The 21079-nt window shown below is 47.9% G+C and overlaps 2 protein-coding genes across 3 annotated transcripts; one reads left to right on the plus strand and one right to left on the minus strand.

Annotated features, from left to right (window-relative positions):
- Positions 1 to 608: 608 nt before the first annotated feature.
- LOC146428949 (1-acyl-sn-glycerol-3-phosphate acyltransferase alpha-like) lies at positions 609 to 6998 on the plus strand. The gene is made up of 6 exons (XM_085078391.1): positions 609 to 876; positions 2110 to 2243; positions 2623 to 2798; positions 3015 to 3110; positions 3609 to 3681; positions 5970 to 6998. The coding sequence occupies exons 1-6, from the start codon at positions 692 to 694 to the stop codon at positions 6113 to 6115; spliced, it is 810 nt and encodes a 269-aa protein (XP_084934517.1). The 5' UTR covers positions 609 to 691; the 3' UTR covers positions 6116 to 6998.
- An 886-nt stretch (positions 6999 to 7884) lies between these two features.
- On the minus strand, positions 7885 to 20957 carry LOC146428950 (myeloperoxidase-like). Of its 2 annotated transcripts, none has more exons than XM_085078389.1 (14): positions 20900 to 20955; positions 19907 to 19984; positions 19126 to 19219; positions 18141 to 18316; positions 17414 to 17537; positions 16288 to 16417; positions 14668 to 14868; positions 14267 to 14582; positions 13522 to 13682; positions 12865 to 13117; positions 11546 to 11716; positions 10739 to 10976; positions 9606 to 9823; positions 7885 to 8474 (listed from the first exon to the last, which is right to left on the minus strand). In XM_085078389.1, the coding sequence occupies exons 1-14, from the start codon at positions 20904 to 20906 to the stop codon at positions 8311 to 8313; spliced, it is 2331 nt and encodes a 776-aa protein (XP_084934515.1). In that variant the 5' UTR covers positions 20907 to 20955; the 3' UTR covers positions 7885 to 8310. The 2 variants fall into 2 exon arrangements, with proteins under 2 accessions (XP_084934515.1, XP_084934516.1); XM_085078390.1 differs by having other exon boundaries at positions 8278 to 8474; positions 9590 to 9823; positions 20900 to 20957.
- Positions 20958 to 21079: the final 122 nt, after the last annotated feature.

The raw sequence follows: 21079 nt of genomic DNA on the forward strand, positions 1-21079 counted from the left end.
CCAGTGCCTGGATGTGTGGGGCAGGGTCTGGCTGCTCAGACCACTGCTTTTCTCTTTCTCCCCTCCAAAATACTGATTTCGGATTTCCTGGATATCTTGCAGCCAGTTTGCCTGGTGAAGATCAATGTTTGCACAGAGAGAGAGACAGCCTGGGGTCATAGAATCATGGAATGATGGAATGGTTTGGGTTGGAAGGGACTTAAATATCATCCAGTGCCACCCCCTGCTGTGGGCAGGGACACCTTTCACTGTCCCAGGTTGCTCCAAGCCCTGTCCAGCCTGGCCTTGGACACTGCCAGGGATGAGAAGCCACAGCTTTTCTGAGCAGGGTTTGTGCTGTCCAATCCATCCTGCTCCTTCCCAGTAGAGATTTTCTTAAAATTCCTCAGGGTTCCTATTCCCAGAGCCCCCAAGGGGCTCTCCAGGCACTGCCAGCCCCACAGCCCCTGCAGACAGCCAGCTTTGCTGCTGTATTTGCCCCTCCTGGAGCTCCCTCTGCTCTTGCCAAACCGGCTTGGCTTCCCAGGATGAGTGCAGCTCCCAGCAGGGAGCACAGCCTGGCTGAAGCTTCACTCCCAAACCTCATTCCAGCCTTGCACCACCCACACGTGGCTGATGGAGAGTCTCACCCCTGCTCTACATCCCCAGCTGCTCGTGACTCGTTCCCTGCTCTGCTCAACAGACTGCCAGCATGGAGCTTTTCCTCCTCCACTACCCCTTCACCTGCCTGCTCATCGCCTTCCTAGTGCTCTACCAGGTGAAACCTGCCTTCAGGTTCTTCTGCAAGATGACCTTCTATAAGCTGTGGCTCTTCACCATCGGCCTGGTGATTACCATCCTCAGCATTCCTCGTGGACGTGACGTGGAGAACATGATGTGAGTTGGCTGTGGCTCCTCTCTGCTCTGAGCACTGATAGAGTTCACTCTGCAGGGTGATTTGATTTGGAGGGTCCTGGGGGTGTGCTGGGGTGGGGAGAGATCAGCTGTGTGTTGGTGTGGGGAGATGACAGACTGTAATTCAGAGCAGGAGGGTGTTTCAGTGCTGGTTTGGGGTTGATAAAAAGCATAATGAATTCTGGAAGGGTGTAAAAGGTGGCATGGATTTGCCAAAGTAGGTAAAGCCAACAGCCTGGGTGTAATGCATATTGCTATTTTTATTAAAGCTCTTTTATCTGGTCTTTGGAGCTGTATTTCCCTCCTCCCCGTGGCTTCCCTTGTTAAATTGTGCTCAGAAAGTACTCCAGGTGCTCTTCCCACTCTCTACTCTGAGGCAGAGCTCACCTGAGCCATCAGCACAGTGCAGTGCTGTCCCCTGCACAGGTATTTGTGTCCCCATCACCTCGGTGACAGCCCAGTGTCCCAGGTCTGGCAGTCCCCCAGCCCATCCCACTTCTGCTCACCCCATCTCTCCAGATCCCATTCAGGCTGTGGACTCACCTGGGGGCTGCATGGGGTGTCCAGGAGTGATCAGTGGTGGTGGGAATCAGGAAATTGGGACCCCACTCTTTGAACCCTCCTGAAGTGCTGCAGAGGCAGGATTGACTATTCCATTTTATGCTCCAGCGGGAATTCAAAACTCCTAACTGAGCACCAGCCTTTTGCTCTGAGAAATTTTCTTCACTTCTTGACTTCAGTGCCTGACTTTTATTATTTTTAAAATTTTATTTTACCAATATCTTTTAAAATAGGGCTCCCAGCATTGCAGCTAGTGTCACCTACAGGCAAACCCCTCTCTTTCCACAGCCAGCTGAGTTAGGCACAGGTTTATTGCAGTGTTCCCAACCCAGCAAGGTGGGCAGGGAAGCAAAGTACAAAGGCATGCTGTGAATTTGGGTATTATCTAATATTTGGTTGAGCTGTGGAATTTCTGGAGCTGTAGTTGCTGGGTCATTAGTCCTGTATGGCTTGAGGGAAACCTGCGAGGTTTATTTTTCTTCTGTAATTAAATAATTAGCTGCAGAGGGGCACTAATTGTTCTCCTCCAGGTCATGGTCAACTGTGGGTCATGGGAAACAGGCAGAAGCAGTGTGTGAGGTGGGCTGGCTTGGATGCAGCGTTTGGTCCCAAATTTCAGCATCTCTTTGGCTATTTTCTGCTCCTCTTTTCCAGGTATATTCGCACACTGGTCCTACCACTCAAATACGTCTTTGGCATTCAGATAGTGGTGAAGGGCAAGGAGAACCTCAGGACTAAGAAACCCTTTGTGCTGGTGATGAATCACCAGACCTCCCTGGACATCCTGGGTGAGTGGTGATCTGCTCCTGCTCCTGGCTCTGGGTGTTTGTAGGGATGGGTTGTGCAGAATTCCATTGGAAGAGGGGAGGGAGTGGCTGCTCCAGAGTCCTTCCCAAACCAGGGCTGATCTCCAGGATATCAGAGCTATTTTCAAGCTACATCAGCTTCACCCTCTCCAAAGGAATAGGGACAAAACTGTCAGCTGACCACAGCCCTCTCATAGCTGCTCTCCTCTGACAGAGAATGGTCTGAAGACCCCCAAAATTCCCAAGGGACTCTATGAAGCTTCAGGCATGGCACCTCCCAGAGCAGGGGGCTGCATCCCACAACCTGGAGTGACCCTGAGTGCAGATGCCAACTCGTTGTGTCCTTGCTGTCCCCTTGCAGTGATGATGGAGATTTTGCCGAGGCGCTGTGTGCCCATTGCCAAGAAGGAGATCCTCTACATGGGCACCTTTGGCTTGGCCTGCTGGCTGGCAGGGATCATCTTCATCGACCGCAAGAGGAGGGAAGAGTCCATCAGCACCCTGACTGAGGTGGCACACTCCCTGCACAGGGACAACGTGAGTGGGGAGGTGTCCTGGGAGGAGCCTGGACGGGGGTGGAAAATGAGCTTTGTCCCTGGGCTGAGCACTGAGCAGAGCAGAGCAGAGCATCAGTGTGTTGTGTGCCCATAAAGGTCAGGAGCACTGCCATGAGCCCCAGGGCTCCAGCCCTGTGCAGAGGCTCAGGATTGTCCCTGGAGGTTCTTCCACCTCAATGCTTTCTCCCTCCTGCAGCTGCGAGTCTTGATCTTCCCCGAAGGAACTCGCAACCATGGCGGCTCCATGCTGCCCTTCAAACGTGGAGCCTTCCAGCTGGCTGTCAAAGCCCAGGTGAGACTCACCTTCCTCCTGCCCCTGCAGTGTGATTTTTTGGAATGGTCCACCAGCAAACCAGAGTCCTTCTCCCTGGCTTCCCCATGGATTGAGCCCATAGGGGTTTGCAGGTGGCACAGGACATGCTGTTTCTGTGACAAGTGGAAAACCTTTGTTACAGCTTGGGGAAAAAGCAGGGGGACCTTGACAAGAGCCCTGGACCTGCACAGGGAAGTTTCTGCTGAGTTGGTCTCTGTAGATACTAATTTGACAAACCACAGTTTTTGGCCTTAATACAGAGACAAAACCACAAAACTCAATAGTGAGGACATGGGGTGATACTGTAAATTATCTAAATATGCAAATAACCCTCCAATATCTAAATAACCCATCATCAGTGCTGTGACACTGATGATGATAATTATAAGGTGCAGGAGTCACCTGAAAACACAAGCTGAATTTTGGGGGGAAGGCTGAGGAGATGTGTATATTCACTGCAGACTGCCTCCCCTCCAGGTCCCCATTATTCCTGTAGTGTTGTCTTCCTACAACAGCTTCTACAACCAGAAGGAGAAGAGATTTACACCAGGTGAGGATGACCTGGGGTGAAGAACGGGCTGGGTGGTGGTGCCAGCTCAGTCCTTGGAGCCATGAGGAGGGTGGGCAGAGGACCACGTGTGATGTGGAGATACAGCACCCAGAAAACAGCAGTTTCTGTCTTCTTGGGAGGAAATGGGACATTCCCAGGCATCACTTTTTCCTCTCACCTTGGATTTCTCACTGCTTGTCCAATGCATGTGCAAGGGAACTTGGAGAAGAAGCAGAGTCCTGCTGCAGGTCCTTTCCTTGGCCACCCATGCTGCCCTTGGATCTGCAGGTGCATGGAGAGATGGGAAACTCTCATTTATGGTAGAAAAAATTCCTACTGAACACTGATAAAATTTTCTGGGAAAAAAATGACACAAATCTTGGGCTACAGAAGGAAAATGCAGGGAAAAAAATGCTACAAATACCAACTGAGAAAAGCAACCAGTCCTGTTCCTTTGCTCTCTTTGCTGCCACCCACCTTCAAATGGGCTTCTGCCACTTCCCACTCTTTCCCAGGCCAGCCCTGGTGTTTCCTAAGAAGAGGCTGTGCACCTGAAATTATCATTCCTCCCATTGTTGTGCCTGGGTGTAGTCATTCCCTCACAGGCAGACACCTGGAAAGGAGAGTGGTGCAAGTGATAAACACTGAACTGCCTGTTGACAGTCATCTTTCACCTGCTGGGTTTACCCTCTCCCTCTTCACACACAAAAGTCTTTTAGATCTGGAAGTTTTCTCCCACCTGAGGGTCAACAGAGCCACTAGCAGGGATTTGTCCAGCCTGCTCCCTCCGCTTCCCATCCCTACTCTGGGAAATCAGGGAATAACGTCCTGGGGAGGGAACAATGAAGCAGCTGAATCTTTTGCTTTAAGCAAGGCCAGCTCTAAAGACAGATGAGTTTGCTTTGTGACTGGTCCGGAAAAAGTTGGATTAATTCCAAGGATGGAGATTCCACAAATTCTCTGAGCTTTTCAGGAAAGACTTTTTGCAGTTTCATGTACATTTGCCTTCAGTCACCCTGGGAATTCATGGTCAGGTAATTCCATGCTCAGCTGATCTCTGAGCCCTTTTCCAATGGCTGTTAAACAGGCCAGACCTTCACTGCTGAAGACAAAACCCCAGCTACCTTTTCTTGTACTTTCCCACTTTTCCCACCTGGAGGTTTTGCCAGGGCTGATTCTGAAAGTGGTGGTCAGGACTCCTGCATGCTGTCCTTGGGTCAGGACAGCTCCCTGTGCCTGCAGTGGCTCTGAGTGTGCTGAGGAGGCTCTGGAAAGCCCAGCCCTGTGCCTGGTGTTGGGCACTGTGACCCATGGAACACCTGGTGCTTGCTGGAAGTCTGTTCCTAAGAGACCTGAATGTTCAGCCTTGTCATCACTCTGCTCTTTCAGCAGGAGCAAGTGAAATGCCAGCCTGGCTTTGGGTGTAAGATGTGCAGGTAGGGAGCAAAGAATCATGGAATTACAGAAGAATTTTGGCTGGAAGGGACTTAAAGCTTGTTTCATTCCACCCCTTACCATGGGCAGGGACATCTTCCACTATCCCAGGCTGCTCCAAGATCCATCTAACCCAACAAACTCTTTTCTTTTGTGAAGTTCCTCTCTACTCTTGCTTTGCCTCCTTCCCACAGCTCTGCCTCCAGCACTGCTGGATCTCATTCCAGGCACATGTGTTAAGTCATGCAAGAAACATTACAACACCTCACAGACACTCCCCAAATCCCCAGGCTCCTGTCTCTGCAGGCTCTGTCTTGTCTCCACTGCCCAAATCAGGGCACTCTGGGTGTAGAACAGAAGAGCATGATGGCAACTCCTCAGTATGTCCTTCCAGTTTACACCAGTCCATTGCTTAGGTGCTTTTCCAGAGAAATCTGACATACCAGGGAATCCTGGGCACAATTTCCCTCACCCAAAAGTGTGTTTGTGGAAGGAGGGACCTTGCTGAATTTGGTTTACTTAGGCAGAGCACAGCCAGTTTGGATTTGATGTATTAAACATCTTCTCTTTGCCATGATCCAGACAGACCCTGAGATCTTTCCACTGTGAAAACTCATCCTGTATGAAACATTACATTGTGTTTAAGGAGAAATTCAGCTGTTTCCATGTTTATGATTTCTGTGGCCTCTGTGGATGGGAAAAGCCTGGGTTGGGTTTTTGCTCTGTGCATTTGGGGAGTGGCTGGGCTGCTGTGGGAATCATTCCTTGGCTGGCACCAACCATCCTGCTGTGCCTTCTCCTGCTCTTCCACACCACTCACGGATTTTTTTCCCCCCTCTCCCACCCTCTTCCAGGAAAGATGATCATCCAGATCCTGCCAGAAGTGGAGACACTTGGCCTGGGTGCAGACGATGTCCCCAAGCTGACGGAGCAGGTCCGTGACTCCATGCTCTCTGCCTACCAGGGGATATCAGGAATGACCAACGGAGCTTCTCATTAGCCATCCCATCTGCCAGCTCCAGCTGAGTGTGCCACAGCTGAGGGGAGGCCATGGCAGCCACGGGAAGGGCTGGCAGCAGAGAAAACTGTGGATTGCAGCATTACAGACATACCAGAGACAGGCAAAACATCCACCAAGGAGAGAAGCATCCAGGGGAAATGCTGCGTGTTCCTCCCAGAGCACTGTGCCACCCATGGGGACAGACACACAGTGGGCAGCTGGACATTTCTGTGTAACCATAACCCTGAAAACATCCCTCCAGCTGGACCCCAGGCAGAGCTGGGCCCTTCCTGTGATCATTGCTGCCTGCTTATAATCACCTTTCCCTGCTCAGAGCCAGTGAGGTGGAGGCATTGATCCCAAACTGTGACCATCCTGCCAGGAAAGTGGCTGCCTGGGAGTTTGGGGGTTGCCACCTTCCCCTAGAACACAGGAGAAGGCACTGTTTTCTTCCTCTTCCATGGGGAGGATTTGGGAGGTTCCTCTGCCATGAGAGATAAAACCAAGGCAGCTTTGGGAGATGGGAATTAAAAAAAGTGTCTACAGGCTTGGTGGTTTATTTGGGATATTTAGCATTCCTGTTAAGCTGAGGAAGATTTTGCTTTCAGTGGTTGGGCAGATCCTGAAAGTGCAAGAGGGACGTGTCTGGGGACTGAGAAACCAGAGGCAAACAGCAGGAATATGCTGCCTGATATCCTTGCCATGCCCAGATGGAATCACCATCCCTGGAAGTGTTCAAAAGATGTGCAGATCTCGTGCTTAGGGAGGTGGTTCAGTGGTGGACCTGGCTGGGTTAATGGACTCGATGATCTTGGAGAGCTTTTCCAACCTTACTGGTTCTGCAATTCTGTGATGATTCTATGATAACCTGATGATTTTTAACACAAGCACACTCTGGGAGCTGCAGCTCCTGATTTCTGAGTCTGGCCTCGTTCTGCACTGCCTTCTCTCATCAGAGGATTCCTACCAGCTGTGATGTGATTTGCTTTTTTGGGCTGATATGTTTAGCTACAAACCAGAGCCAAAAGATGTTTTGGACACGAGTTTGATTTACACAGAATCACACAGAGATTCACAGAATCATTTCGGTTGGAAAAACCCTCCAGGATCATCAAATCCAACCTGCGGCTGATCCTCATCTTCTCAACCAGCCCAGAGCTCTGAGTGCCACATCCAGGCCTTCCTTGGGCACCTCCAGGGATGGGGACTCCAAACCTCCCTGGGCAGCTCCTGCCAAGGCCTGACAACCCTTTCCATGGAGAAATTCCTCATGATGTACAAGCTGAGCCTCCCCTGGCCCAGCCTGAGGCTGTTCCCTCTCCTCCTGTCCCTGTTCCCTGGCTCAGCCTGACCCCCTGGCTGTCCCCTCCTGTCAGCAGCTGTGCAGAGCCACAAGGTCCCCCTGAGCCTCCTTTGCTCCAGGCTGAGCTCCTTTCCCAGCTCCCTCAGCTGCTCCTGGGGCTCCAGACCCTTCCCAGCTCCATTCCCTTCCCTGGACACACTCCAGCATCTCAATGTCTCTCTTGGAGTGAGAGTCCCAAAACCAACCCCAGGATCTGAGGTGGTGCTCAGCAGTGCCAGCACAGGGGACAATCTCTGCCCTGCTCCTGCTGGTCACACTGAGGCTGGCACAGCCCAGCTGCCATTGGCATTTTGCCCACCTGGGCACACCTGAGCTCTTGTTCAGCCACTGCCAACCAGCCCTTTCCTGATGGAATGCTTTCCAACCCCTCTGCCCCAGCCTGGCATTGATGCCAGCTGCAGGTGAGTGCACAGGAAGTGTTTTATTACTACCCAGAACACCCAAACCTCACAGCTTCACTGTAAATTTAAATAAAACTTGTCTCCAGGCTTCAAGATGCAGCTGCCATGCTCCAGTGTCTTCAAAGGCTGAAATCTCACTGCTGATTAGGAGCAGCCTAAACAGCTTCTCCTTGTGTGCAAAATCAGGAGATTGGGAAAATTTCCATGAAGATTACATGAATGTTCTAATTTCTGAGCAGATAAAAAAGATAATTAATTCTGCCATGCAAGCATGTCAGCCTGCAGGTTTGACACCCATTCAGGGTGGGAAGTAAAAAAAAAATCATAATTACACTTCTAGAGAGTCATAAACTCTCTGATCAATTTTTTAGGGCAGCAGAAAACAGAATATCACTGCCTTTCCATCTGAAGACTCACATTACTGGAAGTTTTTAGAAATAAATGGTATAAAAAAAAATCACATTACAGAAGTAAAACAGATGAAATAGTCTTGAGCTTCTCTCTGGGAAACCACGTGCTGATGTTGAGTCAACAGCAGCTTGCAGAGCCTGAAGTCCAGGCAGGAGTTTCCCGGTCTGATGAGCAGGATTAGAAACTGTCAATGAAACAGAAAAAGCTCCTGAGAGGCAGAAAATCTTTCCTGGATACACTATTTTGTCATCCCCCTGTCCTCACACCTCTGAGGCACCATGGTGATTCCAGCCTTAGAAGGAGTGGTTTGGGGACAATTTTTTGCCATTTTTGAAAAGGTCAAACTTCTAGCATCTGCTTTTAGCCCTGGAATTTCACTCTCTCTGGTGAGAAAGGAGGGACAGGAAGCATCTCAGCACATTTTAGTGACCATAAGACTGATAAAAAAAGAAATTTTTTAAAAATCCATCGTTTAGAGAGAAAGTAAGCTAGACTGAGGTCCTAAAGAATGGGGTGAAGCCACCATAATTTAGCCTTTAAGTGCAAATATCTGCCTTAAACAAGAGTATTTCCCTCAAATAGTTACTCAAACTCAATACAGGAGCTATGTGAAAATGCTTTGTGGTCTGTGCCTTGCAGAAGGACAGTGTAGGTGACCCCCAGGTGTTGTGATCACCTATAAATGGGCTGCCAGAAGGAAAAATAATCCAACCCAGTCCATTCTGCAAGTCTCTGTTCTCCCACATCATTTCAGCTGGGAGAGATCTTGTCAAAAGGAGGAGTTTCAGGAGGATGCTGATTGTCCACATCTCTCAGACAGACACTGTTTTACATCATAACCTTTGATCAGGTGTGTTCAGCTACTGGTGTGTGAGGCCAGACAGTGTCAAAACTACACCAGATATCCCTCAAAGGGATTTAAAGCTTTGGGGAAGATGAGGAGGGAGCAGGGGCTTGGAGCAGCAGATAAGAACTTGGAGCAGGTAGGCTAATTTTAATTTATTTTTTCATGGACACTTTTCCTGTGAGGAAAGACTGTGGTGGTCCTGGAATAAAATCCTTAGAGGACACATTCCCAAGGTCCAGAACAGACTGGATTTTCAGGGATTTCCCATCTGCTTGAAAAGAAGAGGCAGGGAACAAGGGATGATGAAAGGGATGGATTGCCTGGAGAACCAGCTAACAGCACCTGGACAGTCATCACCTTTTGGGGGGCAGAGCCACTGTGGAAACTTTAATTCCTTCATTTTTTTAGGCATGGAAAAGACCTCATAGCACATTTATTATTTTTTTACAGACCTCAAGCTGCTGGTACCTTTTGCAGCACTCTCAGGCTCATCTCTCCAGGGTGAGAGGTCAAGCACGTCGATCTCTTGGCAATCAACAAAGTCCTCAGGATAAGAGTTGATCTTGAACACATCCCTGGGAATCTTTTTGATATGAGTGTTGTCACAGATCACCCTTGACACTGAGATTTTTCTCAGTGCTTGCAGCTGCCGTGGAGTGAAAACTCCTGGGTTCTCCCACCAGAATCTGCAAGGATATTTTCAGAAGTTTATTATCTCTGGTTACTTGCTGAGATGGGAACCTGACTGAGGAGAGTCTGTGCTTAGATGCACATGCCTTTCAGAAGAGGTTTCTCCAGTGATACCTGGAGAATTTATAATAATAATTATATAAAATAAAATAATAATTTTATATTATAATAATAATAATAATTATTATTATTATTTTGGGGGTTTTTTCCTCTTCATGTATCTGTTACTTGGTGTAGTTCTGTGCTCTTACAGAATGTGAAAACCTCTGCTCCCAACACATCAAACCAAAACAAAGCTCTCTGGATAGAGACTCAAGGACATATTTGTTACCCTAGGGCCCAGAAATATGTAAACAATGGTGGAAAGGGGGAAGCAGAGCCTGAGGTGATCAATATAATCACCTGAAGGTGTGATTGGAGAATTAAGGAACAATATGCTAATTAGACAAAACTTATAAAGGTGAAGAGTTCCTGACCCTGAGTCCATTTTGGGTGTAGCCCAAGGGCACTTTGCTTGCCCAAGTGTACCTTGAAGACCTCAAATAAATTTGTCCATTTTATACCCCTAATTTGTCTCAGCCTCTGTTTCAGGCAGCCTGTTTTAGGCATCACCAGTGTGGCCATATCTGGATTCTGCCAGTGCAGAGAGCCTGCCTGCTCCCCACAGCACCAGCTGGGATGCAGAACTAAAGTCACCTCAGGCAGTGACCACAGCAGATGCTCCATGGTCTGGAGCTGGTGCTCCTCAGCCACATCAGTCTGGAGGAATGGGCTGCAAAAAAAGAATCCTCTGGCAACTGGGCTACAATCAAGGGGTGAGCCTGGCTGGGAGATGGGTTGGATTAGTGCGTCACAGGAAATGTCAGCATTTTGCCCCCTAAAGAATCCCCCAGGGAATGTGTGTCCCTCACCTGTCCCCATCACGCAGGTTCCTGAACTGGGTGCCAATGATGCAGGACAGGAGGGGACCAACCCTGCCCTGGGGCACCACGGGCTCTGCCACTGCCCCCATCCACAGGTCGATGTTGGATGGTGTTCCATACACATCCATCAGCTTCTTGGCCAGGCTGGGATTGCTGAGCACCTCTGACAATTCTTCTACAGTCTGGGGCTGGGAAAGCCCACAGAAGCCTCTCCAGGCATTGTAACCTGCAAGAGAAGGAGCAGCAGATGATCAGGACTCACCTTTCTTGGCCCATGAGCACTGCCTGCTTCTTCTCAGGGCATTAAAGGACCTGGAAGGTACTATTGTCCAGGCAGTCCCAACAAATGTCACATTTTCAAAGCTCTTTCTCACATGTACACACTAAACTAACAGTTTGGGGTCTCTCTGTGACAACAGCTCATCCTGTTGATTACATCATTCTACTGATGAGGGTGAATGCATCAGTCCTTGCAGCTTTGGGAGGCAAAATTTCTAGGATCAAGTTCTTAGAAAAGAAGAAATTCAAAATGCTACTGTCTCTCACCTTCTTTCTTACATTATCCCAAATTTCATCTTTGATTTCCAAGCTTTTTGTTGTAAATGTCTCGTAAAAAGATTTTTATAATACAGAGACCTTTTATTCCCTGAGCTTGACTGTTTGTCAGTCCTTCACCCTCAAATCAAGGTACTCTTTCTTCCCATTAGTATAGAAAAAGCTTAGTTCATTCGTGGGATAAGCAGCAGAAGAAAAAAACGTGTTGTTCACAGGAGGTGGGGACTTGTGTCTCCTTACCTGGAAGGCCGTGGTCTCTTCCCCGTTGCATGTTCATGGCTCCTAGATCCAGACCCATCACCTCTGTCTGCTCAAAGAGGTGGTTCTGGAGCTCCTCAACCAGCAGCTGGTTCTGTTTCATGAGTTTGGAATGATCCACCACCATGCCCCGGATCAGTGGGTCGATGCCTCCTGCAGCCATTGCAAATCAAGGAAAGACGTTTTTGGGCCAAGCTGCAGCTTTGATGGTCCCTTTCATGGTGCTGAAACAGTCTGCTGTGGGTTGGGTGGGGTTTTCCATCTCCATATTTTCATTTCAAGGTGTGTATATAGAATCAGAGAATCCAGGAATGGTTTGGGTTGGAAGGGACTTTAAAGGTCATCTCATTCCATTGGCAGGGACACCTTCCACTGTCCCAGGCTGCTCCAAGCCCTGTCCAACCTGGCTTTGGACACTTCCAAGGATCCAGGGGCAGCCACATCTTCTCTGGCACCCTGTGCCTTTCCACCCTCACAGTGGTACCTGTATGAATCTGCACGTCTGCATGTGCCAGTAGATGAGACCTCACACAGTAACTAAACTCCTTATCCCTCCCCATCCCTCTGTCCTAAATCCACTTGCTGTCCACCAGTCCCTTTCCAAGTCTGCTCCTCATCCTGCCAGTCTCCAGCATGTCCTGATCCCTGGAGGTCTGTCTGAGGTGTTAGGTTTTGCAGTGGATTTAATTTCTAATTCACTACTAATTGACAGTTATTTATTAAAACATTAAATGCAGTGTTAGAATTAATTCATGTCTGATTGTCTGTGTCTTTTTCATAGCAATTAAGGAGACAGCATGAGCAAAACACAGGAAAATTGGCTGCATATGTATAATTATATTTTCCACAATTAGTTAAATAACCCATTTTGGAAGAGACATTTTTCTTCCTCACGTCTGGAGATCTCAGCTGGGTAACAGCTCTAGTTGAAGCCAGGAAGAAGGATGGGCACCTCTAAGTAGGAACAATGCTGTTTTAGCTCAGTTCAACTGGATGCACCACCCTCTGCCTATGTCTCCTGATTACAGAGGGATAGAAGAGCTTTAGATGTTGGTGGACTGAGATTTGGCACAGGGAATCTCCTGCCTGCTGGAGCAGCAGGGGAGCTATCCAAGGAATGACTGGACATGGTGCTCAGTGCTCTGGGCTGGGTGACAAGGCAGGGATCAGTCACAGGTTGGACTTGATGGTCTCAGAGATCTTTTCCAACCTACACAATTCTGGGATTCTGTAATTCCACATGCCTGAGCAGCTGACCTCCACCTCAGCACCAGACCAGGACCACTGCCCCGTGTTCTTACCTTCCATTATAATTCTCCAGGGAGCACAGAAGGTCAAATGCAGAGGGACATGGGAGAAGGAGCCCAAAGGCTGGAAGCTCTCGTTCAAACGGGACACAAAGGGCTGCACTGATGTGTGGCCAAATCGGAAAGCCAGGGAAAAAACATTTGAGGCTCTGGGATCCACTTTGTCATTGTAACCACTGTACAAAGGGATCCACCTGCTGCTCTCCCCAGCCAGCAGGAGTGGGACGTAATCTCTGTAGGTTATGATCTGGAAAAGCACAAGAGCACAGCAAGTTACCAGCAGCTGCGGCAGAAATGCCATCAAAGCAGAAATGTGGAGTTTCTGCAGCAGAATTCATGAAGATCTTCAGAAAAAAGGGCCATAGCAGTGGAATGAGTTTGGCATCATAGATTAAAATTATTTTAAAATGTGGAATTCTTTTAGATAATAAATAATTTTTACATTAAATATAATGAATAATTGTTAAATTGGTAACATGATGCATAAAAGAGCTCTGGATATCTGTTTCAGATGAGGACCATCTTCACTCACAATTTCCAACTCCCACAAGTAACTCCACCAATTTGGCAAAGTATGGTTTTCTTCCTTTTTTGCCTGGAGGAAAAAACACTCCTGTGTGTGGATAATAAACAGTAAGCACTGATCAGCACCTGGTTTATGGCAATCACAATCTTTCGACTCTCCTGGTAAAGCTTTTCCCCATCCCAGTGGGGATTTAATTTCCTCAGCTCCACAGCCAGGCGATTGTGCTCTCGGACAAAGAGAGTGTGCATTGCAGACAGCCCCAGGTTTTCTGTCACCCGTTTGTCACCTGAAAGGAAAATATTTTAGGAATTTTTTACTTTGTTTTCCATTTCAGAAGCAGGTTATTGTGTTAGGACAGACAAGTAGCAAGGGGTGATGTTCCTGGCAATAACCCTGTGGCTGCCCCATCCCTGGAAGTGCACAAGGCCAGGTTGGATGGGGCTTGGAGCAGCCTGAGATAGTGGAAAATGACAGGGGGTGAATGGTGAATTTTAGGCAGGAGAAAAAAAATCCCTAAGAAGTTTTAAGCACTGGTTGTTATTCTATTGAAAATTTCTCCCGCCTTTGAAAAGACTTTGTAAAGGGAAAACAATTTGCTGTAATTCTTCTGGTAAATGAAAATATTTTTTATCTTTATTAATCAATTAGCGCTTGATTATTTTTTCTTTTCTGAGGGGAGGATCCTCTGTCTTTCACCTCACATGTCTCACACCTTAGTCATGTCTTGAAGTGCCTCAGAATGAATTATATGACATTCAAATATCAGAATGTCAAAAAACAGGATCACAGAATATTCTGTGCTGGAAGGGACCCCAAGGAGATATATTTGACCCTTTTTGACTTTATACTCACTGTAAACAACCCCCTTACCTGCTTTGAAACAGGGGATGTTGGCGCTCCGGTTGGTGAGAGCACAAACACTGTGCGTTGTGTTCTCGAAGGGCAGCAATTCCAGCCCCTCATCCGTGAAATCCTGGTTCACAGCCAGCAAGCCCAGCTGGCTGGTGAGATTCCTCAGGCTCCTCGCCAGGGAGTCGTCACTGCCATACACAGTGCTGGCGTCGATGAAGGAGGTGACAGCGTTGAGCTGCTCGCGGGTGAAGGTGACAGCGTTGCACACCGAGGCCGACTGGACAAACGGCATGCAGGTGCTGGAGCTCAGCTTCCTGGGGTCATCGGGGGGAAACTGAAGCAAAACGAGTGAGGTGATGCCTCAGAAGGTTTCTTTTAGCGGCCATAAGAGGGTGTGGGGTGGGTGAGAGGCAGGGTACCTTGATGGGGAAGCAGGGGGGCTCGAAGGCACAGCTGGTGTGGCACTGGAGCTCCAGGCTGGCTCCTTCCCCGCTGGCAGGGGCCAAGTCGATGTCGTGGTTGACCCACTGGCCCCAGTGCATGAAGACCAGCGAGAGCTGCTGGTCTGCAGTGATGTTCTCGTTGGCCGTGTGAGCAATTTGGTTGGACACCTTTCGAACCTGCAGGAACCCGAAATGAGAATGTGTGTGATTGTCTGTGGCTAGCACAGGTCTTTCCCATGAGAACTTTCTTCTGTGTTTTATAAACAAAGATAAAGTTTGGATGTTATTAAAACAGTGTCTCGAGATTTGGACAGTTCAGGCCTGGCCAATCAGGCCTAGGGGGAGGTTTCTGACTGACCAATCTGGGTGACCTCTGAAAAGTCTATATAGGTTGGAATCAAAACAATAAAGCTCTCTTTTTTGCCACACTGAGAACCCAGGTCCTTTTCTCTGCTAGCGGCTCAACAGCGACAATTGTCTCTGCCATGGTGGATTGTGGCTATCACAGACCTTTCCCATGAGAAAATTTTCTCTCTTCTTCCCGTGTTTTATAAACAAAGATAAAGTTTGGATGTTGTTAAAACAGTGTCTCGAGATGTGGATGATTCAAGCTTGGCCAATCAGCCTGGGGGGAGGTTTTGAATTGGCCCAATCTGAGTGATCTTTGAAAGATCTTTGATCTAAATTGATCAAAATTAATTAATAAATTTAGAACATTGCCACACATTCGAGCCTCAGTCTTTCTATCTCTGCTAGCGGTTCAACAGCAACATCAGATTCACCTCTCCTTTGAACACTGTGAGATCTTGGAATCAGAGAATCATGAAGGTCAGAAAAGACCTCTGAGATCATCAATCTTCAGCTGAGTGTCCCCATTCCCGCTAAACCATGATGAGAAGTGCCACATCTGCCTGTTTTTGGAACACCTCCAGGGAGTGATTCCTCCACTGCCCTGGAGATCCTGCTCCAATGCTTAACTACTATTTCAGTGAAGACATTTCTCCTAATATCCTGAACCTCCCCTGGGACAATCTGAGGCCATTTCCTCTAGTCCTGTCACTTGTTCCCTTGGAGAAGAGGCCAACCCCCCCCTACTCCTTTCAGGCAGTTGTAGATCATGCACAAGATGATCTTAGATAAGCTCCTAAGAGTTAATTTTGGCATTAAACAGCTCCGTGTCATTCCTCAACTTTATCCAGTCAGGTGTAAAAGTAGACTCCACAGTCCTTCAGCCAAACCTCATGGAATGCCCGTTCCACTGAAACTTGCTCGTGCAAGAAAATCAGATATCCAGAAAGCCAAGAACGTGGCTGAGGAGCTCTCCAGCCTTGTGGTTTGTACAAACCTCCTGGTGTCCTTGAGGCCACTGGCTGCAGCACTTGGGACACACATTTTGGAAACTGCTGAGGGAAGCATCCACAACTATTTGCTCATGTCTGCCTCCAACAAAAAAATATGAACCTGAGCCATAACTCAGTGGAAAAGCAGCCTCAGTTCAGCTCCTGAGATCAAAGATCAAGCAATTTACACTCTAGATGTTGTCACTGATGGGTGCAATGTCTGTTCTCGTGGGTGGATTGGGCTAACAGCTCTCACCAGGGGGAGTGGGAATCCATTGTAGCTCTTTCCTTCCCGTGCTCCTCGGGGAACAGACACTCCATCCTCGTACACAGCCGGCAGCCAGCGGGCAAAGGCGCGGTTTGAGGAGCCCAGGTGGGAGTGATTCCTGCAGCACCACCAGAAAAACAGCTCCTGTTATTTTTCCAAACATCAACAGCCTTGTACAAAGCTTGACCAACGCTTCACAGCCCTTTATTCTGTGTCTGAGTGCTCTGATAACAGGGATGAGCACAGAAAAACATTAAAAGTAAATTATATCAAGGTTATAACTGGGGAGGAAAATGAAATTTTTTTTAAAAGGTGCCTGAGCAGGCAGACACTGAAGTCCATGGGGTTGTTCCAGACTGACTGGAACACCCCAGTGAGAGTGAGCTCCCTGCACACTGATGCACAGCTGTGCTATGTCAGCACATCTGGCACATCTGCTCCATGCCAGATGAACATTGGATGCAAGTCCCACTCGGATTTGGTGGCTGGAGCTGGCACAGCCAGACAGGGTCATACTCTGCCATTGTCAGAGTAGGAATTTGGTCATTTTCTGGTTAAAAAAAAAAAAAAAAAGTGAACAAGGAAATAAATGTTTGATCCCATGTTTGAACCTCAAGGGAAACTTTGTGCAAAAAGCTGAAGAACTAATTTTCTCAGGTGAAGGATGTACAATAGCTAAAGTTGGAAGAGCCAAGACTTAAAGTCTTATTTAATTCCCATCCTTACTCATCACACGGATACATCAATAGCTGAACATTATCATCTGAATCAGCTGGGGAAATGAATATTATCCCTACAGAAGAGTGGAGAGGTGATTTTCTGTAGCCTCCAGCAAAATGAGAGGCTGAGTCATAGCCCCAAAATTTCCCCAACTTCTACATGGCTCCACCCCAAAAAGTCCTTTCCTTCATCCAAAGCAACACATAAAGGGCAATGGGATCAAATCTGAGATTTTCAAGAAATTACACCTTTTTCCTGCCAGGCAAAGGTAGAAATGAAAAATGGTAGAATGCTCATTAAACTGAACATTTCACTCTTCTTGCCCTGTTGAAAGGCACTTTCACAAATATCTACTCTGGGTCAGAATACAGACTTTTCCACACACAACTCCTACCTGTTGTTGCACTCCCCAGTAATGGTTCTGTAAAAATCCCTCTCTGGGCATTTAACAGAGCGAGTCTGGTAGTCACAGCCAGTGCCCTTGGCAATTATCTCCTTCTGTGTCCTGCTGAGAAGGTCTGCAAGAGAAACCCTGTCAAGTGACATCTGATCCTACCCTTCTTTTGTTCTTTCATCTTCTCAGTGTTCTAGGTCAGCATTTGAGCAGCTGAATGGGAGCTATGGATATAGAATATCCAGATTGGAATTGTAAATTGAGTGTCTAAACCCTTTTGTGGATCAGTTTTCCCCTCTGGAGTAGGGAAACTGGGTGGGCATGGAAAAACTTTGCAAGGGAATGTGAGGAACATCATCACCAGGAAGGTTTTACTAGGTGGGAAAAAACTGATGAGTTTGCAGAGTGGTACAGCCCAGGTGTGAGGAGCAGAAGTGGAAATGGAGGTTTTCAATGGTTAAAATCTCCTGTGGGTTTTGTCCCAGATTTGTCACAGGTATTGTTAGGCTGGTTTTATCAAGGATAGGAGAGATGCACTCTCAGAGGTGATAAATAAAACACCCAGGGGTCTGGTCTGTCTCTGAGTATCCTTAAAATCTATTCCCCTGTTGGGGGAGCATTTTATCCCTGGTTATTTGGGTCATGGCAGAGCTGCTCTCTGCCACCTGCTGTGGCACTTCTCCCTTTCCTAACTCTTTGTAGGACATTTTGCTCTAAACCACATTACCTGTGACATTGAAACTCTGCTCCCCAGAGAGATGCAGCTTCTTTTTGAGGAGTTTCAAAGTCGTTTCCAAGTAATCAGCAGCTCGGACTGCAGATCTGGTTCTCCCTACAGGATCCTTCAGGTGCTTCAGGAAATCCATTGGGTTGACAACACTTCCCTCCAAGTTTCTCTTCAAGCTGAACATAGAAGAGTTCCATGAAGCACTTTTTTCTGGAATCAGAGCTCCTCTGTCATGCTGGGCTGGGTGTAATTAGCTGTAATTAGCTGCAGGGTCACAGGCAGGCCCTGTCTGCACGTCAGCTCCAAAGGTTTGGGCAAACAAATCCCTGTAATCCCCTACTTCAAGTTGGCTTCAAGTACTTCCTTGTCACAATAAATTTTGTTCTGTCATGTGGAAATCCAGCTCAGTGAACTGTGACTGGATAAAATTTTACATTATTGTGTTGCAAGGTGTATTCTGTGAACAGAGGGACAACCTGTCCATCTCTGTCACTCCTGTTCCATCCCTTTCTGGTCCCAAGGCTCTGTCTTGCTACTGCTGTAGGATTGGTGGAGAAAGACTCCTTCCCAGATCATCCAGCTGCCTGGAGCTAGCCTTTTGGGACAATCACAGAAGATTTTGACTTCCACTGACACTTATTTGGGACAGGATGTCCATCTGCACAGCTCCAGCTCTTCCAGAGAGGGGCAGAACTCTGTCTGCCAGGACAGGAATGACATGAGTTTGGCATGTCTGAACCCCTATGGAGCAGTGAGAGGTGACCATGGCAGTGAAGGTGAGGAAGAAATATTTGGGGTCATGGTTGGTGGCTCTGGGACCAGAATGCAGCCAAACTGGGCAAAAGGATCCCTGCAGCTGTGACAAGGAGAGCCCTGGCACTAAGGCTTCTCTTCTCATAAATTTGCATTGGAAAACAGAGAAAACACACATAAATTTTGTCTTATTGCCTCGAAACATCAGGGCCTTTGTGCAGGAAGAACTCACCTTTTCCTGGCCTGTAAATATGCTGTGTCTACCAACTGCCTGGCCTCTGTCATGATGCCCAGGAGAGATGAATCTGACAGCACCTCTGAGACCTCTGCTCAGAGAAATAAAAGAAGAAAAAGCAGAAATTGAGGATACTCAATTAAAACGTATACCAGGAGCTTTATTCTGCACTAATCCATGTCCCCAGCTGCCACATCCACAGCTTTTTCCAACACTTCTAGGCATGGTGACTCCACCATTGCCCTGGGAAGCCTGTTCCAATGCTTCCTAACCCTTCCCACGAAGAAATTTCCCCAAGTATCCAGTCTAAACCTCTGGCACAATTTGAGGCTATTTCCTCTCCTCCTGTCCCTGTTCCCTGAGAACAGAGCCCAACCTCCACCTGGCAACCTCCTGTTCTCTCCTGTCAGGAGCTGTGCAGAGCCACAAGGTGCCCCTGAGCCTCCTTTGCTCCAGGCTGAGCTCCTTTCCCAGCTCCTTCAGCCTCCTCTGATGCTCCAGACACTTCCCCAGCTATAATTCCCTGTGTGAAGTGCACAAAAGAAGCCAAAGAAACAATCCCTGCCTCAGGTTCCCTGTCATAAAAGGATGATTTATGTATGGAAGAGCTGCTGGTTAAACAGGGAGTTTCCTTGGGCAAGTTTCTCAGGTATCAACTTCATTGTTGGCAGATCAATCCACAGGATATTTCAATTCTTTATTGGAGCTGTGTCTGACCAGACTGAGTTTCTATTCTATTTCCAGCAGAGCAGCAGCCAAAGGACAAACAGGAACTCACCATTCCCTGAGGAGCTCATTGCACTGACTGCCCAGAGGGTGATGATGGGTCCCAGGAGAGTCATCCTTGGCTTTGTGCCTAGAGGGAAATGCAACAAAAAATCCTCGATGAAGGGTCAGAACAGACTGACACATTTGCTTTCAATATCTCTTTCAGCATCCAGGAATAAAATCGAGCTGCCTTGTGTCCAGATGGGTCACTGGGACTCAGGCTGGGGCTGTGGGTGTTGGCAGGACACAGGGACATCACAGAGGGGTGGGACCTTCCCCAAATTGGGCTGAATAACTGCCAAGGAATAGGCAGACAAGCAGAGTCCAGCCTCAGAGATGGGGAATATTGGGAAGGTGAGTTGGAAGAGGGCAGTGTCCAGGTGTCCTGACTTTGGGAATGTCCACAAGCAGCTGGTGGAAAGGAGTCTGACCCCACACATCCCTCTCTGCCCCCTCTCTCTTGATGCAGAACAACATAATCTGTCACATCCATCACCAGTCCTTGAACCACCCCTGCCAGTCCTGCTGCTCCCTGAAATCCATCCCTATTCCTGTCTCACATTAACAGCACAAATATGTATGATCTGTTCCACCAGTGGCACCTTCCCTGAACCGAGATTTTTAGCCCAGAGGTTGCAACTAGATCTATTTTAAGTCATATAGGCAACATTTTAACTGTTTAGAACAAGACAGAGACAAAATTTGGAAGAACTCACAGATTTTTCACAGTGGAAGAGGTTATCCTACACTCACAATCCGTGGAAATTCTTGCACCATCTTCCTGGGGATTGAAAGCTGCTTATTCCTCGCAATGTTACATTGCAGGATATTTCTGCACAAGGCAGAAATGCTGTCTTTGCTCACATCAGGGGAGGAAAAAAGGACAACCAGCTCCAAACACTCCATTCTGCCTCCCATCTCTTGGGGCTCACCCATGGAATGCACCAATATCCATGCCAGAAATATCAAATACAGATGAAAAATGAAAATGCATTGATCTTACCTGCCATCTCTGAAGCACTGGTGGGGCTGGGAAAGAAGCCAGTTCTTTATATATCTGCACCAGGGCAGAAATTAGCCAGGTCTAAACTAGGTGTGGCCAAAAAAAATGGGACCAGATTGAGCCAAGAGGAAATATCTGCTAGTTTGCTTTCCTGGAATAAGCTAGAAAGTGGACACTTCT

This window comes from Lichenostomus cassidix, chromosome 19 (genome assembly GCF_008360975.1).
Source record: "Lichenostomus cassidix isolate B80296 chromosome 19, HeHo_3.0, whole genome shotgun sequence".
In the NCBI taxonomy this organism is placed as follows: domain Eukaryota; kingdom Metazoa; phylum Chordata; class Aves; order Passeriformes; family Meliphagidae; genus Lichenostomus; species Lichenostomus cassidix.